This window comes from Heterodontus francisci, chromosome 15, assembly GCF_036365525.1.
Source record: "Heterodontus francisci isolate sHetFra1 chromosome 15, sHetFra1.hap1, whole genome shotgun sequence".
Classification (NCBI taxonomy): Eukaryota; Metazoa; Chordata; class Chondrichthyes; order Heterodontiformes; family Heterodontidae; genus Heterodontus; species Heterodontus francisci.
In genome coordinates, this window is record NC_090385.1 from 28,920,234 (window position 1) to 28,941,860 (window position 21,627).

The 21,627-nt window shown below is 44.0% G+C and overlaps 1 protein-coding gene across 9 annotated transcripts in view; it reads right to left on the minus strand.

Annotated features, from left to right (window-relative positions):
• LOC137377560 (neuronal migration protein doublecortin-like) overlaps positions 1 to 21,627 on the minus strand; it is a 362,944-nt gene that overhangs the window by 268,456 nt on the left and 72,861 nt on the right. For 3 of the 9 annotated variants that reach the window (XM_068047309.1, XM_068047307.1, XM_068047306.1), the window contains 2 exons: positions 18,352 to 18,442; positions 13,279 to 15,069 (listed from right to left, as the gene is read on the minus strand). The exons of 3 other annotated variants lie outside the window; for them this stretch is intronic. In XM_068047309.1, coding sequence (XP_067903410.1) covers positions 13,825 to 15,051 — 1,227 coding nt within the window. In that variant the 5' untranslated portion in view covers positions 15,052 to 15,069; positions 18,352 to 18,442 and the 3' untranslated portion in view covers positions 13,279 to 13,824. Of the gene's footprint in view, positions 1 to 13,278; positions 15,070 to 18,351; positions 18,456 to 21,627 lie in introns of those variants that run through there. 3 more of the 9 variants (XM_068047308.1, XM_068047305.1, XM_068047304.1) reach the window with 1 other exon arrangement.

Consider the following 21,627-nt stretch of genomic DNA (forward strand, 5'->3'; position numbering starts at 1 on the left):
ACTGGTCCCAGGGAGCTCTAATGGCCACATGAGTGCAGTCAACCACCCCTTGACTCTAGGAAAACCAACAATAGCACCAAAGGCCACAGCCCTTGCTGCCTGGATGTACTTGTCTACAGCTAAGTAGATGAAATCATTGGCATGACAAAATAAGGCACTGGTCACCTCTTTGATGCACCAATGGGTCATAGAGAGTGATATGCCACATAAGTTGCCCATTGATCCCTGGAAGTCACTGCTAGCAAAAAGATTGAGTGCAGCAGTCATCCTGAGGGCAAGTGACACAGGATTCCCACCGAAGCCAAGCGGCTGCAGGTCATGCTGCAGGATCCCACAAATTTCTGTGGCCATTTCATGTGACAGCCTTAGGAGTCTCTGGCATTGCCTCTCTGACATCTGAAGGTAATTTGTCCTTGTCCTGAGGATGCGATGATGTGTCAGTGCCCGTCTTCGATAAGGATGTTCCTGGATGTTATCATTTGCAGCATCCTCACCTTCTTGTTCTGCCTGTTGCTGCCATTCAGGCATCATGCATTGAGGGAAAAGAGCCATTCTTAGTTGCTCCCTCTGCTCTTCTTCCTGTGGCATTAGAAAAATTAGGTGTATGAGACCCACGTCTTTACAACTTTGCAAATAATGAAATGAGAACAGTGTTCCAAAAAGGCCTTCTGTTGCCAGTCAGCTGAAACATCAAGGCAATGAGCAGTTTTCTTTTCTGTGCCTGAAAATTGCAATCAGGTTGAAAACCTGCCCACCATTATTTGTCTCCTCCCACTCCCCTGGCAATTCCCACATGGTTTCCATTATCGTTTGAGAAAATGGTGCTTGTACAATTTAAGCAAGTCTCCCCACCTTCCACCCTCCTCCTCAACCTTCCAGCCTGCACCCATCACCCTTGACCCACCCAATGTAACCTTAACCCTTCCCTCCATTATCATTGAATCTCCCCCCATTACCTTGGACAGTGTCACAATCAATTTATTCATGCCATACCTTCCCCCCTTGCTACTCCCGTTATCATCAAGGTGCCCACTCTGATCCTTAATCCTTCTGAAATCCACCTTAATATTACTGCTGAGTCCCGTTCCCCTCCCTATGACGACGAAGCGTACCCAACCCTAAGTCTCGACCTCCCCCCTACAGAATCCATTTTCCCCCATTGACTGTTCCCTCTGCCAGCCAATACGCTGAATTTGCCCCATGGGTTCCCGACATTAGCACTGATCCCTCTCTTTAGGCCCCTCATGACCATTTGACTGTAATCTTTAAATCAACCCACCAACCCTGCAGTCACTCATTTCCAGCTTCAGCAGCAATAACAACCACTACACACCCTGGATGCTCCCCTCCTCCCTCCCCTACTCCTCCATGCACTCAATCAACCCAATCTTTGTCCTCCCTGAGTACCCTCCCCTTCTCCTCCATATAGCCCCCCTAAGCCTTTGCCGCCATTCCCTGAGATGAATCATCCTTGCTGGTGCCGAGCTTGGAGCCAAACATCCACTCCAATGCTGGCGTTCCTTGTGCTGATGAGTTCACGAAAGAAAAACACTGACCTCAACACAACTGCACAAAGCCAACTGACGTACGCCACTTTTAAACTGTGAACCAGGTGGCATGGGAATACCAGTCGCCATTAACTTAAATCTGGCAGGTAGGACTTAATTTGAACCAAGTGTAGGCTAATAAGTATTCAATGTATGGTAATGAATGCAAAGCTGCAATCCACCACCATGCGGGGGGAACCATGGACCACCGCAAACACATTGCTGACTTAATTTCGCTAAAAAATCCTGCCATCTGAAATCCGAAAAAACAACTCATGCCTGATTAAATCACCCCGCATGCCACCAAAATCGCACTTGTAGGTCCCATAAAATTCTACCCTAAGTATTCATTTAGTACCTCAGCCATGCCCACTGCCTCCATACATAAATCCCCTTTTTTATCCCTCATCAGCCCCACGGCTCCTTTTCCTACTTTTACTATTTATGTGCCGATAGAAAACTTTTGCATTCCCTTTTAAACTCACATTTCAATAGTCAGTATTTTAAGCTGACACCAGCATTTCAACCCAACTTGCTCAAGTATTAAAAATCAAATAAGAAAAATCTGATTTTTCACTGGGTTTGAGAACTACACTCTAAGGTATTGTTTTGATGATACTATCTCATCCTTATGCTTTCTTTAAGCTACTTAGAAATAAAAATAGCGTTTTTAAAATAGTTAAAGCAGCATTTCCTCAATCCAAGTAATCCTTCAACAACTAAACTTTGTTCACAGCAGAGACAGATGTGATAATGAGCCAGTTTTATTCTGTGAATGCAAATACACTGCTGGTTGTGATTGTAGGTGTTTTGTAAAAGATTTCAATACACAATTAGGATTGTTTATGTGCTCTCATTGCTTTGGACCATTGGTCAGCTTTTGCTAGTTTTCTGGGTTAGTGTGCATACTTGCTAGAGAATGGTGGCATTATGATCAGTACTGCAGCCTATCTTGCATATTATCAAAGTTGGAGAATAGGAATCCCATTACAGCATCTGAAAATATCTATCTACATACTTGCTCATTTACTGCTAGTCTTCAGTATCACTCACAGGTTTCAAAAGCCAGTCTTTGTCTTGCTCCAGTGTTAGACTGGCATTAAGTCAGCTCGGAAATATATGTGGAAGAATCATACATTCTTTTCATATTTTAAATTTTTAAATGAAAAAAAACAGTATATTTCTTATCTTTTAAACAAAATGCAAATACAATGGCCGGAATCGGACTGCAACTCTTGTGATGTGGTAACAACCTGGGGATGCCCTCACAGGATGGAAACAGGTGCAGGTTTCAGTCCCAAAGCAATGCTAGGGTGACATGGTGAAAACACAGTAAATAAGAGCTCAGTTTATCACTTCATGCGATCTGCTGCATGAGCCATGACATCTGAAAAATAAAATTTTAATGTCCCTTCCCATTAGGAAAGGAATTGAATTATGGCCCTCCAAACTTTCACTGAAATTATATGAATTGAAGAGAGCTATTCTGCAATGCCAATGTGGTGTTATAGAATGGTAGAACAGAGTTTCATGTTCGCATTTCTCCATATAATGAGTCACCAATCTCAACTGTTATCAGGGGAAATTCTAAAATATCATCGGATACTTTACTGCGTGGAAAAAAATTTTCTTATTATTTATTCATTCATGGGATGTGGGCATCGCTGGAAGGCCAGCATTTATTGCCCATCCCCAATTGTCCTGGAGAAGGTGGTGGTGAGCTGCCTTCATGAACCGCTGCAATCCATATAGTGCAGGTACACCCATGGTGCTGTTAGGTGGGGCGTTTCAAGATTTTGACCCAGTGGCCATGAAGGAACAGCGATATATTTCCAAGACAGAATGGTGTGTGACTTGGGGGGTACCCTAGAGGTAGTGATGTTCCCAAATGCCTGCCATCTTGTCCTTTTGGGTAGCAGAGGGTGCGGGTTTGGAAGGTGCTGTCGAAGAAGCATTGACAAGTTGCTACAGTGCATCTTTTAGATGGTATACACTGCAGCCATTTTGCATGGTGGCAGCAGAGGTGAATTCCAGAGGTGAGGCGAGATTGACTGCCTTTGACATTGAAGCAGTCTTTGGCTGAGTGTAGCTGAAGTAAAAGTGAAATCAATGGGAATCGGGGGAAGACTCTCCATTGGTTGGAGTCATACCTAGCACAAAGGAAGATGACTGTGGCTGTTGGCGGCCAATCATCTCAGCTCCAGGACATCACTGCAGGATCAGCTGCTTTGTCCTGGATGATGTGGAGCTTCTTGAGTGTTGATGGAGCTGCACTCATCCAGGCCAGCAGGGAATATTCTATCATACTCTTGACTTGTGCCTTGTAGATGGTGAAAAGGCTGTGGGAAGTCAGGAGGTGAATCATTCACCATAGAATACCCAGCCTTTGACCTGCTGTTGTAGCCACAGTATTTATGTGGCTGATCCCAATAAGAATCTGGACAATGGTGACCCAGTCGATATTGATGGTGGGGGGACTTGATCACAGTAATGCATTGAATGTCTCAGGGAGAGGTGTTTAGACTCTCTCTTGCTGGAAATGGTCATTGCCTGGCACTTGTGTGGCAGGAATGTTACTTGCCACTTATCAGCCCAAGCCTCAACACTATCTAGGTCTTGCTGCACGTTGGCATGGACTGTTTCATTACCTGAGGGGTTACAAATGGAACTGGGTACTGCAACCATCAGTGAACATTTCACCTCTGACCTAATGTTGCAGGTAAAGTCATTGATGAAGCACCAGAAGATGGTCAGGCTTGGACACTGCCTTGAGGAACTCCTGATGTCCTGGGGGTGAGATGATTGGCCTCCAACAACCACAGCTATCTTCCTTTGTGCTGGGTATAATTCCAGCCAATGGAGCGTCTTTCCCCAATTCCCACTGACTTCAATTTTTCTAGGGCTCCTTGAGCTACACTCGGCCAAATGCTGCCTTGATGTCAATGACAGTCACTTACACCTCACCTCTGCAATTCATTTGTCCATGTTTGGAGCAAGGCTGTAAGAAAGTCTGAAGCTGAAAAATTATAGAGGAATCCAAACTGAACATCAGTGAGTAGGTTATTGCTGAGAAATGCTGGATTGGATTTGTCCTGCTTTTTGTGGACAGGCTACACATGGTCAATTTCCCACTTAGATGCCAATGTAACAGCTGTACTGGAACAGCTTGGCTAGAGGCACGTCTCGTTCTGGAGCACCAGTCATCAGCACTACAGCTGGGATGTTGTCGAATCCATAGCCTTTGAGTACGTTTAGCCATTTCTTGACAGCATGTGGACTGAATTGAATTGGATGATGCTACGACCGAGGCAGGAGGAATGCACTGTCTTTTCTAGTTCCACTTCTCCACAGGTCACATTTAAAAAAAAATGTTTACCCAGTTACCGATTCGGTCAATCATATACTTACTCTTTATCCCAGAACAAAATACACCGACCAAGTTTCTTTAATAAACAACAAAATTTCAGTTTATTATAAAACAAGACTTATCCAGTAACAAAACAATCCATTAACACACAGATTGAAATGTGAAAGTTCCCTTTTTAAATTCCCAACACCCACACATTGAAAAACTACAGAAATTCTCTCTGCAGAGGTCTGTTACAAAAAAAAAGCAAAAAAAGAGTACTTTGGACAAATATTTGCTAATTCGTGAAGAAAAAAGAGAAGATATTGAAGGATGTCAGTTGTCCTTTTTTGTCTGGCATCCAGGTATGTGGAGATGGGGTACTGGGATCTTTTCATAAGCAATTCCTTCTGGAGATGTCGAGAAATCGTCTGGTGGGCTTTCTAGGAGACATGTGGCATCAGGAGTTTCAGCCAACACACTTGAATTGCAGGGTTTTTCAGCTACTCAGGTGAAATGCAGCACCAGGGATTTTAGCTCTCCCACACTTGGTCTTTTCAGGGCTTTTTCAAAGAGGTAGAGAAAGTGGTGAGCTGGTGGTTCTTTTTCCTTGGCAGGCAACACCAACTGTCTTCAAAACAGTTCACACCCCAACTGACTTGAAAACAATATTCAAAACCCCCAAAACAGAAAGTCAACCTCTTGACTTCCATAAACCTTGACATGTGGCTTCTCTGTAAACATCTTCCTCAGGTCACCAAGGTTTCTGTTGTTTATTAAGCTTAAAGCACATGACTTCCAGCAAGGTTGTTTTAAACAACATCTCAGGGTCCTTTCAATGAACTGTCAATAACAAAGCAAAATACAGCTTCTATGAAATCTTCAGCCTTCCAATGAATCCATCTCCACAATTTAAATGAGTCCTCAAAAAAAATACTTAACAAAAAATATAGAAGCATCTTCATAACAATGAAGGCTAGCTTCTCTGATGCTGGTGACCTTATGGGGAGGCCGAGATGGACCATCCACTCAGCACTTCTGGCTGAAGATGGCTGTGAACAGTTCAGCCTTGTCTTTTGCACCCATGTGCTACGGTCCTCCATTATTGAGTTTGGGGATATTCATGGAGCCTTGTCATCCAGTAGTTGTTTAACTGTCCATCACTATTCATAACTGGATGTTGCAGGACTGCAGAGCTTTGATCTGATCCATTGTTTGTGGGATTGCTTTGTTCCATCATATGCTGCTTCCGCTGTTTCACATACACCTGTTGCAGCTTCACCAGGTTGGTACCTCATTTTTAGTTATGCCGGTGCTACTCCTGGCATGCTCTCCTACATTCCACATTGAACCAGGGTTGGTCTCTTGACTTGATGGTAATGGCAGAGAGGGAGATATGACGAGCCATGGGATTACAGATTGTGGTGGAATACAATTCTGTTGCTGCTGAAGGCCCACGGCGCCTCATGGATTCCCAGTTTTGAGCTGCTAGATCTGTTCTGAATTTAACATGGTGGTAGTTCCATACAACATGATAGAGGATGTCCTCAGTGTGAAGATGGGACTTCCTATCCACAAGGACTGTGCTGTGGTCACTCCTACCAATACTCATAGACAGATTGGTGAGGACAAGGTCAAGTTGGTTTTTCCCTCTTGTTGGTTCTCTCACACCTGCTGCAGGCTCAGTCTGGCAGATATGTCCTTCAAGGCTCAGTCAGTAGTGGTGCTACCGAGCCACTTTTGGTGATGATCATTGAAGTCTCCCACCCAGAGTATATTTTGTCCCCCTTGACATAAAAAGGGCCTGGGGTATAAAGGCCACCTAAAAATAAAATGGGGGTTAGATACAGAGTAAAGCAAAAAGAAAAAAAAATGGAGTTAGATTTTTTTTAAAGTATATTTTGTGCCCTTGCAACCCTTCAAGTGCTACTACCAAGTCATGTTCAACAAGGAGGAGTACTAACTCATCAGTTGGGGGAGCACTGTAGGTGGTAATCAGCAGAAGGTTTGTTTTGTTTTCCAATGTTTGACCCGATGCATTAGACTTTACGGGGGTCTGCAGTCAATGTTGAGTACTTCCAGGGACTGTACACCACAGTGCTTTGACCTCTTGTGGGTCTATTATGCTAGTGATGATGAGAGAGTTTGGGACATTGGCTGAAAGGTATGATCCTGAGAGTATGTGGGACATCCCTCCCAGTTTTGTCACAAGTCCCCACATGATAGTGAGGAGGACTTTGCCAGGTCAACTCAGCTGGGTGTGCCTTTGTCATGCCCAAATCCAGATGTTGGGTGGTCTATCCAGTTTTATTCTTATTATAGCTTTTCACAGCAGTTTAATAAAACTGAATAGCTTGCTTATCCGTTTCAGAGAGCAGTTAAGAGTCAACCATTGGGTTGAATGTCTGGAGTCACATATAGGCCAGACCAGGTAATGGGGGCAGGTTTCCTTCCCTCAAGGACATTTGTGAACCAGTTGGGTTTTTACGACAATGCAATAGATTCATGGTCACCATTATTGATGCTAGCTAATTTTTTTTCCAGATTTATTTAATTAACTGAAATTAATATCCTCAGTTGCCATGGTGGAATTTGATGTCATGTCGCCAGATCATTATCCAAGTCTCTGGATTACCAGTCCAGTAACATGGAAACTATGCTACCATACCCTAATTCTCCTGGATTGCTCTTGCAAAGTTCCTACCAGTCAATTCTAGAGTATATCTGGTGTATATCAGGCAGCACATCACCTCCTTAATCTCTCAGTTGAAATAGTGCCAAGGACCAGACTGAAAGTCATTATTGATTTAAAAAAACCTCTACAGAAGAGTGAGATGATGCACAATTCAAAGGTATTTGAATAGATTAAGACATATCTACTTTCAAAGGCAGACATACATAATGCACTGTTATGGCTAAATAACCATTAGTGGGACACAACTCATGCTGTGTCTCAGTAAGATTACAATATTAAGAATTAATTGGGAACAAAATGTTCTATGGTGCAGAGGTCCTTCTGTTTGGAGAACAGACCAAACTGTTTTTAATTGTGTTTTTGATGTTTTAATTTTTACACTTCCTAATAAAGAACCAATTGAAGCTGGAAAAAAACAATATTCTTCTCCCTCAGAGTGAGATGAATTGCTTTTCCGTGATTGCGTCACTCTTCGCTTGGTAAGCATGTCATAAAGGTTGTACTGCCAGCGACTAGCAATCAGCACACAGCCATGATGGCATTTGTTATTTCACCACTTTTTTGTGACATGTTTCTTAAAGGTTGTTGTAAAATGCAAAGTGCAAACTTGAGAAAAACACAATTAACAGATTGAGCTGTACAGACCAGAAAGATCCCAGGTTTGATCCTTGGACTGCACAGAGTTAGTTAATCTCAGTCTTGGTTACAACTGGCCTCAATAGTCCCTCAATAAGGGAGGTGATAAAAAAAAAATCAACTAGCATTGCTGCTGCTAATTTCTATTTAGTGATCCCTGCTAGGAAGTGAGGATGTGCACACATCAGGTGAGAGCAGGGCTTATCAGGTTGTGATATACTCATTGGCAAATAGCCCATTGTTATTCACTATCCAGGCTGATATATGAACAATAACTATTTTGGAGAGGTACCAAAATTAGGGAAGTGAACAATCAGCCAGGATTCTCACTCTTGATCGCAGTCCAATGAAACCTATCGCAATATAAGCATGTGAACATATTGGGGTTGACTTTAACTTTGGGCAGTGAAATGGCAGAGTGTGCCAGTAACCTGACAGTAGCATTGAAAAGTCCAGAACTATTTCGAGGCTTGGGCCTCAATTAAATGGCAATAGCTGGTACCCTAGTTTGCATATTAAAAGGCACCTACTACCTGAAACAGGCAGATGCTTCAGGCACCTGGCAGTTGGCCACTTTAAAGTGGCTGTGGGCAGAGTTCTGGTGTTCTTGGGGCAGTAAATCTATCCATCTCATTTTTAAGCCATTAACTGTCTCATTAACACCGATTTCAGCCAGTTAACATCAGCCCAAATGGGTGAGAACAGCACTGACATAGGATGAATAATAATTCTAAGATAAGCATTTTTGTTTATATAAGAATGTCCCAAAGTGCTTTACAGCCAATTAGGTATTTTTGATGTGTCGCCACTATTGAAACGTTGGTAAATGTGGCAGCCAATTTGTGCACAGCAAGGTTCCATAAACAGCAAGGTGATAAAAGACCAGATAATCCATTTCAGTGATGTTGCTTGAGAAATAAATGTTTGTCAGGATTCTGGTAGAACTTCAGTGGTCTTCTGTGAATTGTACCATGGAATCTTCTACATCCATGTGAAACTACAAACTGAGCCTCAGTTTAACGTCTCATCTGAAAAACAGCACCTCTGACAGTGCAGCATTCCCTCAGTACTTCACTGAAGTGTCAGCCTTGTTAATGTGTTCAAGTCGCTGGAGTGTAACTTGAATACACAACCATATGACTCAGTGTTGAGAGTTCTACCATCTAAAATGAGTATAACTAAAGTGTCACATTTCTATAACTGAGTGTGACATCAAGAAATCATAGCAAAATTGAAGTCAATGGGAATCAAGGGGAAAACTCTTCACTGGTTGGAGTCATACCTGAGCACAAACGAATATGGTTGCAGTTGTTGGAGGCCAATCAACTCAGCTCCAGGACAAAATTGCAAGAGTTCCTCAGGGGAGTGTCCTAGGTCCACCCATCTTTAGCTACTTCATCAATTATCTTCCCTCCTCTATTATAAGGTCAGAAGTGGGGATGTTCACTGATGATTGCAGTGTTCAGTACCATTTGCAACTCCTCATGCAGCAAGTCCTGGACAACATTTCGGGTTGGGCTGATAAGTGGCAAGTAACATTGGAGTCACACTGCTGCCAGGCAATGAAGATCTCCAATCAGAGAGAATGTAACCATCTACCATTGACCTTCAACAACAGTACCATTGCTGAATCCCCCACCATCAACAGCCTGGGGGCTATCATTGACCAGAAACTTAACTGGACCAGACATATAAATACTGTGGCTATAACAGCAAGTCAGAGATTGGAAATCTTGTGAGGTGCAACTCAGTTCCTGACTCCCCAAAGCCTGTTCACCATCTACGAGGCACAAGTCAGGAGTGTGATGGAATACTCTCCACTTGCCTGGATGGGTGCAGCTCCAACAACACTCAGAAGATCAACACCATCAAGGACAAAGCAGCCCACTTGATCAGCACCCCATCCACCACCTTAAACACTTACCCCCTCCACGAATAGGCACAGTGACATCTACAAGATGCACTGCAGCAACTCACCAAGGGTCGACAGCACATTCCAAACCCACAACCTCGTCCATCTAGAAGAACAAGGGAACACTATTACCTGTAAGTTCCCCTCCAAGCCACACACCATCTTGATTTGCAACTATATTGCCGTTCCTTCACTGTTGCTGGGTCAAAACCCTGGAACTCCCTACCTAACTGTGGGTGTACCTACACCACATGGACTGCAGCAGTTCAAGAAGGCAGCTCACCACCTTCTCAAGGGTAATTAGGGATGGGTAATAAATGCTGACCTTGCAAGCAGCTCTCACATCCGATAAATAAATAAAAATGGTGCAGAAATTCATATTTTGATTCATAATCTGTCAGGCTACTTACACACTGAATATAATAGCCCATCAAGATAAATTGTGACCTAAGCCACTGATGAGTTTGTGTGGATTCGGTTCATCTAGTTTTACAGTCAATGTGATTCTAAAACTAACAACCAATCTCCACATTGCAGAGACTGACAGATTTTCCATGAGTAGGGTGACCAATGAACTATATCACAAGGCTACATGGTATTATGCGAGTACACAACAAAATTATATACATTGTGGAAATCATTTTGAAATATAATTATTTTCATTATCAAGTTAAATGTGGCCTAGCACAGTAAACAGTCTTGGAAAGCTTACTTTGAAAAAACATCCTCCACTGTAAACAGGTTGGAACATTTTATAACAAAGAATCAATGTAAATTTTTATTTGGTTTCACTTGTGATGTTTTCCTATGCTAAAGGTGCAATATAAATGCAAGTTGTTGGTGCTGCTGATTGAAAGAAGCTTCATTTCTCAGCTGGCTACGTCATATCTTACTTAGGAGTGTCTGACACTGGGTGCCTAAAATGGGCAAGTATTCCACTTCCTGGTGCTAATACCATTTCTGAGCTTAAAATACACTTTTTTTTAAAAAAGACACTGATTTCACTTGGGATTCAGAAAAGTGATGATCCAGTTGTGTGAAGCATACTCCCTTGGAAGGATGAGTAAATATTTTTCCATTTAATTCCAGCCATATTCAATCCAACGCAATTGCTAGTTCCTCTATTGGTTTACTGACTAAACAGTTCTGATCTGGACACTGGTAAACTTCATTTTTTTTTCAGTTCAGTTCCACTAAACTACCTAAATTCAGGTGAATTTGAGTCTATGGTCTCGATTTTCACCCAATTTGTGTATTTTAATTTGGATTCTCAAGATACATCCAAAATCCCTCGTTGCTGCCTATCTGAAAACAGGATATTAATAATTGTTGTGAAGCTTGAAACATTTCAGGACTGGATGTCCCTAGTGTTTTTCACTAATCAAACATTTGCTTTTTTCCTGTAAATTAATTGGATTTAAAAGAACGTGCAAGTAGTAAAACAAAATTATAGAAGAGCTTTAATGGCCACTGAGTATAGAGTTTCAGCTAGTATCAACCCTTTCCAGGGTGAAATGGTAGCTTCTTGGCTCCAGTGCTGCAAGATGACAGAGAAAATCTCCAGTGTAACAACAGATTTCGTGCTAGGAATGTCATTCTGCTTCTGCTGATCAGTCAAGTGGAAAATTTAGTTGACAATGTAGGATTGCATTATCGAGCTGACACGTCAGAACACTGACCCCAACAACCAAACAGATAAACAATCAGGCAGACTATTAAATGGGAGGTGTACTCTCCTGAATCCTAATCTTGAACATTATAAAGGGAAATCCTAATCTTAAACATTATAAAGGGAATTATCTGTATAATAGCCAGTGACTTTTAGTCATGCATTACCACATTTTATTCTGTGAAGCTGCCAGTTAGAAGCAGTCCCAGAAGCAGACATTTTGTGCAGAACTTTCCCTGCTATGATAACATGAGGTTCTGCTCCAATGATTACATGAATTGGTAATGCTGACCGTGGCCTGTTGTCCCCAGCACTGGTGTCACTGGAGCACAGAACTTACTTCACAGCAGGGAGAACTACACATGATGGCAAGGCTGGAGTGGCCAGGCATAAGGATGAAGAGGCAACCATTCCTGGTAGTAATGAACTCATACTGTGATGATGCTTAATGTGGTTCTGCTTGTTCTCCACTACAAGTGCCTGCAATCCCAGGACCAGGCCGCAGACAAGCCAGCAGCCTGTGGACTCTGCCTCAGGGACGATGACACCAATGGACCGTCACCTGCCTCTTCAGCAACCTCCGCCAGGACAGTCACACCCACATGGTCCACGGATAAGTCACGTATCGAATCGGGGTCACAATCTGGTTATCATGGCACAGACACGTCCCAGCAGCTGAGGGAGAATGTGACACCCGGGTACCCTGACACTCGGAGGACTGCAGGGGACCAGGCCCCTGCTGATCCCCAGGCTGATGATAGTCCTCTGTTCACGGCACAAGAAGCCTGGTGGACATGCAGCAGAAGTTTGGGAAACATATGGAGATGTCAGAGGTGATGCATGGCTTTGCATGGGCAATGGAGGAGTCCATGCAAGCCATGAGTTATGCCATGGCCCAGGCTTGTGAGTGCATGGCTTCCTCAATGGAGGGGATGGCGACTGCCATGGAGGGCCAGGTCGAGCACTTTATCCATATGCACTCTGACCTGCATTCCATTGCTGTAGCTGTGGGATCCATGCAGCAGTGGCTAGGCGAGAGGGGGACGAGGCAACTGAACCTCCCTCTGGGTGCACCTTCTCTTCAGGGAGACAGGCAGGTGTCATTGCGCACCCAAATGGAAGAGGAGCACGTGCCAGCTGCCCCAGGACCTTCCTTTCAGGACACCCCCAGGGTGAATGGTGTCTTCGACCCCCATACCTCCAGCAGGTGAGGCCAAGGGGGATGCCCCTGCACCAATGCTGGAGCCCTCAAGGCACTATACCTCCAGAGGACACCCGCCACGATCATCCAAGGCAATGGGGCAGTTTGCTGAGCCAACTGCGTCCGGCTCAGCTGCTGATGTTGGGGTTGCACCAAGACGTAGTGGTTGCACCAAGACATAGTGGTAGGAAATAAAAACTTAAGCAATTCTGAGCACAAAGGTGGCACAGGTGTTCTACACACATATATATCACATGCAAATAATGCACAATATATTGTTTCTGCTTTATTAATGTGTAGATAATTGTCATTTTTTGGCATGCTTCATGGTAAGCATGCATTGATGGTTACAGAGGAGCAACGGACATTGCCTTTATTGTGACGATGTTTTGTCTTTGCGTTCAATCTTCACTGAATGTTCATGTAAGTTTCCAGTTTTGCATTCTACAGTTTGTGGGCATGGCTTAACATGCAAGCTCAGCTGGCCCTCCCTTCTATGCATTATAAAGGAGATTATATGAGTTTACTCTCAACTAGGATAATTGAAATGGTGTAGGTGCACTCAAAGCACTGTAAAGATAGAGCAGGATATAGAGGTCATGGCTGGATGACAAACATATGTCCAAGTGCGGCATAGATGTCCTCGGGAACAGTATTCACTAACGAGTGCATGTAACAAAGTTCAGCTCCCTGTGCAATTGTAGATGGCAGAGGATGCAGGTTTTGAGTTTGCTTCGCAAGGGAGGCTGGCAGGGGTAGGTCAGCATCCCAGGAAGGCAATGGAGTTCTGGCGAGGGGACAATGGTCATGTAGGTGCCTCACTCTTGGGCGAACCCTGTGTATATAAGGTTGTCCCTGGTATGCCGTGCACTTCTCTCCATGGCCCTGGAATCCGGTAAAGGGTCATTCACATTCATGGCCTCCTCCTCAGGCTCATCCAGTTCATCCTCATCTGAGGAATGCTGCTCCTCCCACTCATCCTGTTGCAACAGATGTCCACGTTGCATGGCCAGGTTGTGTAGTGCACAGCAGACTACAATTATTCGTGATACCCTCTGTGGTGCATACTGCAGAGCCCCTCCAGACCGGTCAAGGCAGCGGAAACGCATTTTCAGCAATCCAATGGTGTGTTTGATGATGGCTCTGGTGGAGGCGTGAGCTTCATTGTATCGCTTTTCTGCTGCACTCTGGGGATGCCTCACTGGTGTCATCAACCATGTCTGCAGGGGATAACCCTTGTCACCCAGGATCCAGCCGTCAACCTCGGCTGGAGCCTCAAAAATCTCTGGGAGCCGTGAGTTGAGCAAGATGTATGCGTCGTGACAGCTCCCTGGGAAACGGGCACAGACCTGCAAGATTCTTTGCCTGTGGTCGCAGACCAGTTGCACCTTCAAAGAGTGGAAGGCTTTGCGATTCACAAATGCCGCTGGCTGGTCACAGGGAGCTCTAATGGCCACATGAGTGCAGTCGATGACCCCTTGCACTTTAGGAAATTGAGCAATGTCCCCGAAGGCTAATGACCTTGCCGTTTGGCTGTCCTCATCTGTGGAAAAATGGATGAAGTCATTGGCACGATGGAAGAGAGCATCAGTTACCTCCCTTATGCACCTGTGTGTGGCAGGCTGTGATATGCCACACAAGTTGCCCGTTGAGCCCTGGAAACCACCGCTGGCGAAAAAATTGAGTGCCGCAGTCACCTTGAGGGCCACTGGCATGGGGTGCCCACCAAATCCCTGTGGCAGCAGGTCTTGCTGAACGATCCCACATAACTCAGTGACCGTTTCCCGAGACAACCTCAGTCGACTCAGGCATTCCGTCTCCGACATGTGAAGGTAGTTAGTCCTTGTCCTGTAGACGCGTTGACGCGTCAGTGTCCATCTTCTACGACGACTTCCCTGAGCAGCTTCATTCTGAGCAGCCCCCCTCATTGGTGCTACCTGCTGCTGGCGTTGCGGCCTCAGCTGTTGAGCAGCAAGAGCCCTCCTTTGTCGCATCCTCTCCTCCAGCTCCCGAGGTTGTAGGAATATCGGGTGTATGAGACCCATGTTATTGCAGCAATATAACTGTTTGAATAAGACCGACAATAATATGAGAACACATTTGTCCATGGTTTTCATCCATATAACTAATGAGCAGTGAGTTTCTCAACTCCTCCTATTGTCTACACACATAACTCAACCCACCCAACACTGGCCTCCTCCCACTTCAATCTGCAATCATCGGAACATAGGACTTAGGAGCAGGAGTAGGCCATTCGGCCCTTCGTGCCTGCTCCGCCATTCTATAAGATCATGGTTGATCTGGTTGTGGTCTCAACTCCTTTCCTGTCTGCCCCCAGAACCCTTGACTCCCCTATCTATCAAAAATCTATCTAATTCAGCCTTGAATAAATTCAATGACCCAGCCTCCACTGCTTTCTGGGGAACAGAATTCCACAAACTAACAACCCTTTGACAAAAAAAAATTCTCCTCATCTCCGTCTAAAAAGGGAGACCTCTTACTCTTAAACTGTGTCCCCTAGTCTCCCCCACAAGAGGACACATCCTCCTGGTATCCCCTCAGGATCTTACATGTTTCAATAAGATCACCTTTCATTCTTCTAAACTCCAATAGATATAGGCCCAACTTGTTCAAAATTACTTCATAAGATAAGCCTTTCATCCCCGCAATTAGTTGAGTGAATCTTCTCTAAAGTGCTTCTAACGCAATTATATTCTTTTTCAAATAAGGAGACCAAAACTGTACACAGCATGGTCTCAGCGAGGTCCTGTACAGCTGCAGTAAAACTTGCTTACTTTCATACTCAATTCCCCTTGCAATAAATGCCAACATTCCATTTACCTTCCTAATCGCTTGCTGTACCTGCATACTAACCTTTTGTGATTCATGTACCAGGACACACACATCCCTCTGTACCACCAAGTTCTGCAGTCTATCTGCATTTCAACAGTATACAGTTCTTCTATTCTTCCTGCCAAAGTAGACAAGTTCACATTTTCCCACATTACACTCCATCTGCCAAATTTTTGCCCACTCACTTAACCTATCTACATCTTTTTGTAGACTCTTTACCCTCCTCTTGACAGCTTACTTTCTTTCCTATCTTGGTGCTATCAGCAAATTTAGCTACCAGTGAAAACTGACACAAAATACCTGTTCAACGCCTCCACCATTTCCTTGTTTTCCATTATCAATTCCCCAGACTCACTCTCTAGAGGACCAAAACTAGCTTTGGTTACTCTTTTCCTATTTAAGTACTTACAGGAACCCTTACTGTTTTTATATTACTAGCTAGTTTTTTTCTCATACTCTACTTTGTCCCTCTTTATTATTTCTTTTGTCATTCTTTGCTGGTTCTTAAAATCTGTCCAATCTTCTGACCTACTACTAATCCTTGCAGATTTGTACAGTGTTTCTTTTAATTTGAAACTATCCTTAACTTCCTCATTAAGCCAAGGATGATGCATCCTTCTCAAAGAATCTTTCTTTCTCAATGGGATAACTCTTTGCTGAGAGTTATTAAATATCTCCTTAAAAGTCTGCCACTGCATCGCTATTGTCCTACCTTTTAACCTAGTTTCCCAGTTCACTTTAGCTAGCTCTGCCTTCACACCCTTGTAATTACCTTTATTTATGTTTTAAGCACTAGTCTTAGACCCACATTTCTCCCATTCAAACTGAAGGTGAAATTCTAGCATGTTATGATCGCTGTCACCTATAGGCTCCTTTACCATGAGGTTATTGATTAATCCTGTCTCATTGCACATTACCAAGTGTCTAGATAGTCTGCTCCCTAGTTGGCTCTAGAATGTATTGCTCTAAGAAATTGTCCAGAATACACTCTATGAACTCATTTTCCAGGCTACCTTTGCCAATCTGATTTGTTCAATCTACATGTAAAGTCACCCATGACTATTGCAATACCTTTAAGACACCCCATTTATTTCTTCCAGTATACTCTGTCCTACAGTGTAACAACTGTTAAGGGGCCTATAAACTACTCCCACATGTGACCTCTTACCTTCCCAATTTCTTATCTCTATCCAAAATTATTCTATATCCGGCTCTTCCGAACTAAGGTCATCTCTCGCGACTGTACTAATGACATCCTTAATTAAAAAAGCTACCCCACTGCCTTTTCCGAACTTCCTATCTTTTCGAAATGTCGAATACCCTTCAATATTCAGTCCCAGCCTTGGTCACCTTGCAACCATGTCTCTGTAATGGCTATCAGGTCATACATATTTTTTTCTATCTCTGCTAACAATTCATCCATTTTGTTATGAATGTTTTCGCATCCACCCTCCATCCCTCACTCTCATCCATACAAGCTGAAAGAACCTCAAACATGTTGGACAATTGCAACGGCTGAGGGTCCTCCATTTCTGCTTTCTCAATCCCCTTACCTGCCTCACTCACAGTCACAACCCCCGTCCCTGACCAAATCAGAAGACCCTATCCTATGAGGTGTGACTGACTCCTGGAACAAAGTGTCCAGATAACTTTCCCCCTCCCTGATGCATTGCAGGGTCTGTAGCTTGGCCTCCAGCTCATCAACTCTGAGCCTCAGCTCCTCGAGCCTCAAACACTTACTGCAGACGTGGTTGCTGTGGATCACATCGGTGTCCACGAGCTCTCACATACTGCAGCTGCAAAACATCAATTACCCTGTCATCCTGATTGTGTGTTTGCATCGCTATTTACGAAATGGTGCGTGTTACCTTCCAAACCTGATCCTCCACCTTCCACCATCTTCCTGTCACCTTCACGTTTGCCCCCATCACCCTTGATCCAACCAACATTACCTCTGTAACCCTTGAACCTAACCCAATTTCCTGCCACATTCGAACTGAACATGTCATCTCTTGCCCCCGTGCCTTCACCTGTCCCCGTCGAATTGCGAACTCTGACCCTAAACTCTCTCGTCATCAGCCTTACTATTGTCGTCTGATCCTGTGCCTGCCCTACGAAACCTTCAATTACCCAGCTATGACACTGGGCCTTCCCCCACTACTGAATCCCACTTCCCCATGACTGTGACTGTTCCCTCCAACAGCCAGCACCTTGAGTTCGACCCACATGGCCCCAATGTAGACAGTACTGACCCCACCATTTAGGCTCTTCATTCATCTCACCTTTACTGACTATAACCCCCCACCACCACCACACCCAGGACGCAAGGCCCTTCCCTCCTCCACACCTCCAAGCACCCGAACACCCCCCGCCACTCCCACCCACCACCCCGCCCCCCACCCCCACCGATTCGCCCTTGCTGGTCCCAAACCTGCAGCCAAACATTGTTGCCCTCCCTTATACCATGGAGTTCAAGAAAGAAAACCACTGACCTCAGACACAACTGCACAAAGCCGACTGGTGCACGCCACCTTTAAACGAACGTGAACTGGGTGCCAGATTCCCGTGCGCCGCTGACTTAATCTGGAAGGTAGGACTTAATTCCAATTAAAAGATAATGAGTATTCATGAATGCAAATGTATTAAATGTAGGAACCCGCCACAGAACAGCATGAGGCCCAACCCGCCACAAGTGCCTCATTGACTTAATCTCCAAATTTGAACCTGCCATCAGAAAAGCGAAATTTCACCTCATGCCCAATTAAGTCACCACATTTCCTGCTCTTGCAGGCTCCATAAAATTCCCCCGAAATTTCTGCTCCCAGACTACTTTGGACTAGTTTAAATGTATAAAGTTGCTATTAATGATTGATTTAAAATATACTGGCAGTAAAGGCCTGCTACCCGACCCAAACCCGACGACGTGTCGGGTTCAGGTCGGGTCGCACTTCTGGGTCCGACATTCGAGCTCGGGTTGGGCTGAGTCAGATGCACTCTATCACAGGTAAGTGGCTCCAATGTTAGTTTAATTTTGGACTAGAAAGGTGGTGTTTGTTACAGTTTTTTAAAGCTTGTGCTGATCAGCAACAAAGTGAAAAACAGAAGGTAAGTTACCTGATGGTCAGGTTGGGTGCAGGAAAAAATGGAAGGAGTTGGGCTGGGTCGGATGTGGTTCTGTAGGGCTCGGGTTGGGTTTTTTTATTTGCAGACCCAAGCAAGCCTTTAACTGGCAATTCCAGAGTTAGCTCTTTTAGAAGAGTTAGTCATATAAAGCAACTCAGATACAAACAGTTTCCCTTTAATTCCCCTGGGGCCTAAACCCAAACACAAGGGAAGATACAAGTACTTGGCCTCCTCACCACTGTCCCCCACCACCCTTTAATTCTTTTGCCATGAATTATGTCTCCTGCTCCAAATTCCAGATTGCACCTAATGTCACCCAACCCTTTATGTGTGGTTATGCTTCTGTCCTGGAGGAGAGGAAGAGAAGATAGTTAGAAGCAATCACTTCATATCTGGGACCTAAAATGAAGCATTAAAGAAGTGCAGTCAAAAGTAGACACGCAGTTCTTGCACTTGAACCGCAGGAAAATTGTGGATTAGATTAAGTGTCTTTTCTTACACAAACTAAATGCAGGGACTGAGGACGTGACCGCACTTCTTTACACTGGGTCTCTGTACTACGTAGCTCAGCAGGTCAACAGCAATCAGCTCCCAATAAAAAAAAATGAAAGGAGGAGCGCTGTGCACAAAAGTGACTCTCCCAAGATTGAGACAAAAGAAAAGCCACGTTGAAGAAAGTTTTTAACAATGCAGATGACAACTACACCAATGGGACCTACCAGACCCCTAGCCTCATTTGTGTATAGAGAGGTAGATAGTGATAGATCACTGAAGACTAAGAAGGATTTGTTAAACATGCAATATCTTTAAAAGGCACTAGCTGCATTTAAGTTACGTTGCTACTACAGTGTTAGCAGCTCCAAGTTTTGTGGATTGCTGTAACACAAATGAAATCATACAGCATCTTTGGCTGCACAGATGACCCCCTCAAGAGACACTTTCAGAAATATCACAGTTGAATTAGGAAACATAAGCGGCCATTAACGGGATAAACAAACTGCAACCATTTTCTTTTTTATTCAGGCAGTTAAGTATAGGCCAGCGGCAGAATTTTTCAATTCCTGCCTGGATAGAACTATCTCAGGCGCCAGAGATGTTCTGTGATCAGAAGAAAGTCACACTGTGGCTTTTAAGCATGTACATATTCTTTTGTTTTGCCATTGATGCTTTAAAGAATGAAATTTCATTTATCATCTTTTCAACACTTAAAACCATAAACAGAAAATTAACAAATGACCAGGTAATTTGTTTTTCATGGTGAATTGAGGGAGGAATGTTGGACAGGACAATGGGAGAAATCTTTGCTCTTCTTCGAATAGTGCACTGGTACAGTTGCTTGGCATCTACCTAACAATACAGAACATTTCCCAGGTATGCCTAATCCATAAGAAGCAGGACATTTCTGTAGTTTGAGAATTTGAAATCAGTAAAAGTGGCCATGAAGCTGTCAGATTGTCTATTAACACCCTATCAGACTTTTCCAATCATCAGAAAAGTGATGGAAGAAGTTATTAATAATGTTATCAAGCAACATCTACTCACCAAGTACCTACTCACGTCATGGATACTCAGTTTAGGTTTTGCCAGAATCAATCAACTGCAGAATTACAGCCTTCATTCAGACATTGAGACAAAAACTAAATGCAAGATGAGAGGTGAGGTGCCTTTGACATTAAGGCAGTTTTTGTCACAAGCAAGGGTCAAGGAGCCCTTGCATAATTAAGGTCAATGGGGTCAGGAGGAAACCTCTCTGACAGCTAAAGTCAAACCTAGTGCACAGGAAGATGTTCATAATTGTTATCAGAGCCCCATGACTTAACTGCTCGAGTTTCACAGGGCAGCTCCCTCGGCCCACCACCTTCAACTACTTTATCAATAACCTTCTGATCAAGAGTGGAGTTGTTAACTGATGATTCTACGGTGTTCAACTTCATTTGCAATAATGAAGCAGCACATGCAAGTCTACAGCAGGACCTGGACAACATCCATGTTTAGTAGGTCACATTTGTATCACATAAAGGCCAGGCAATAATCATCTCCAACAATCCCTGACCTTTAATCGTACCTTTATGGGCACAGTAACGTAGTGGTTATGTTACTGGGCCAGTATTCCAGAAGTCTAAACTAATAATCCAAAGAACATGAGTTCAAATGTCGCCACTGTAGTTTGAAAATTTGAAATCAGTAAAAGTGGCCATGAAGCTTAAGATTGTCTTAAAAAACCAAACTGGTTCACCGATGTCCTTAGCGAACTGGAAGGAAACCTGCTGCTCTTACCGTGTCTGCTGTATAGGTGACTCCGGTCCCACACCAATGTGGTTGTGTCTGAACTTTGCACTGAAATGGCCTAGTATGTCACTTTTTATGAAACCGCTACAAAGATTCTGCAGTGGTTGAAGATTGCCCAACACCACCTTCTCAGGGCAGCTAGGGTTGGGCCATAATTTTCAGCCTTTCCAGCGATGACCACATCCTGACAATGAAAATAAAATTCCCCACCATCTACATTCTGAATTCATAACTTATCAGAAGCTTGACTGGACAATCCATATCACCACATGGCTACAAGAACAATGCAGTCAGGGTACTCTGGGAAGATGTCTCATCTCCTGACCCCCTCAGAGGCTCTCCGTTATCTACAATGC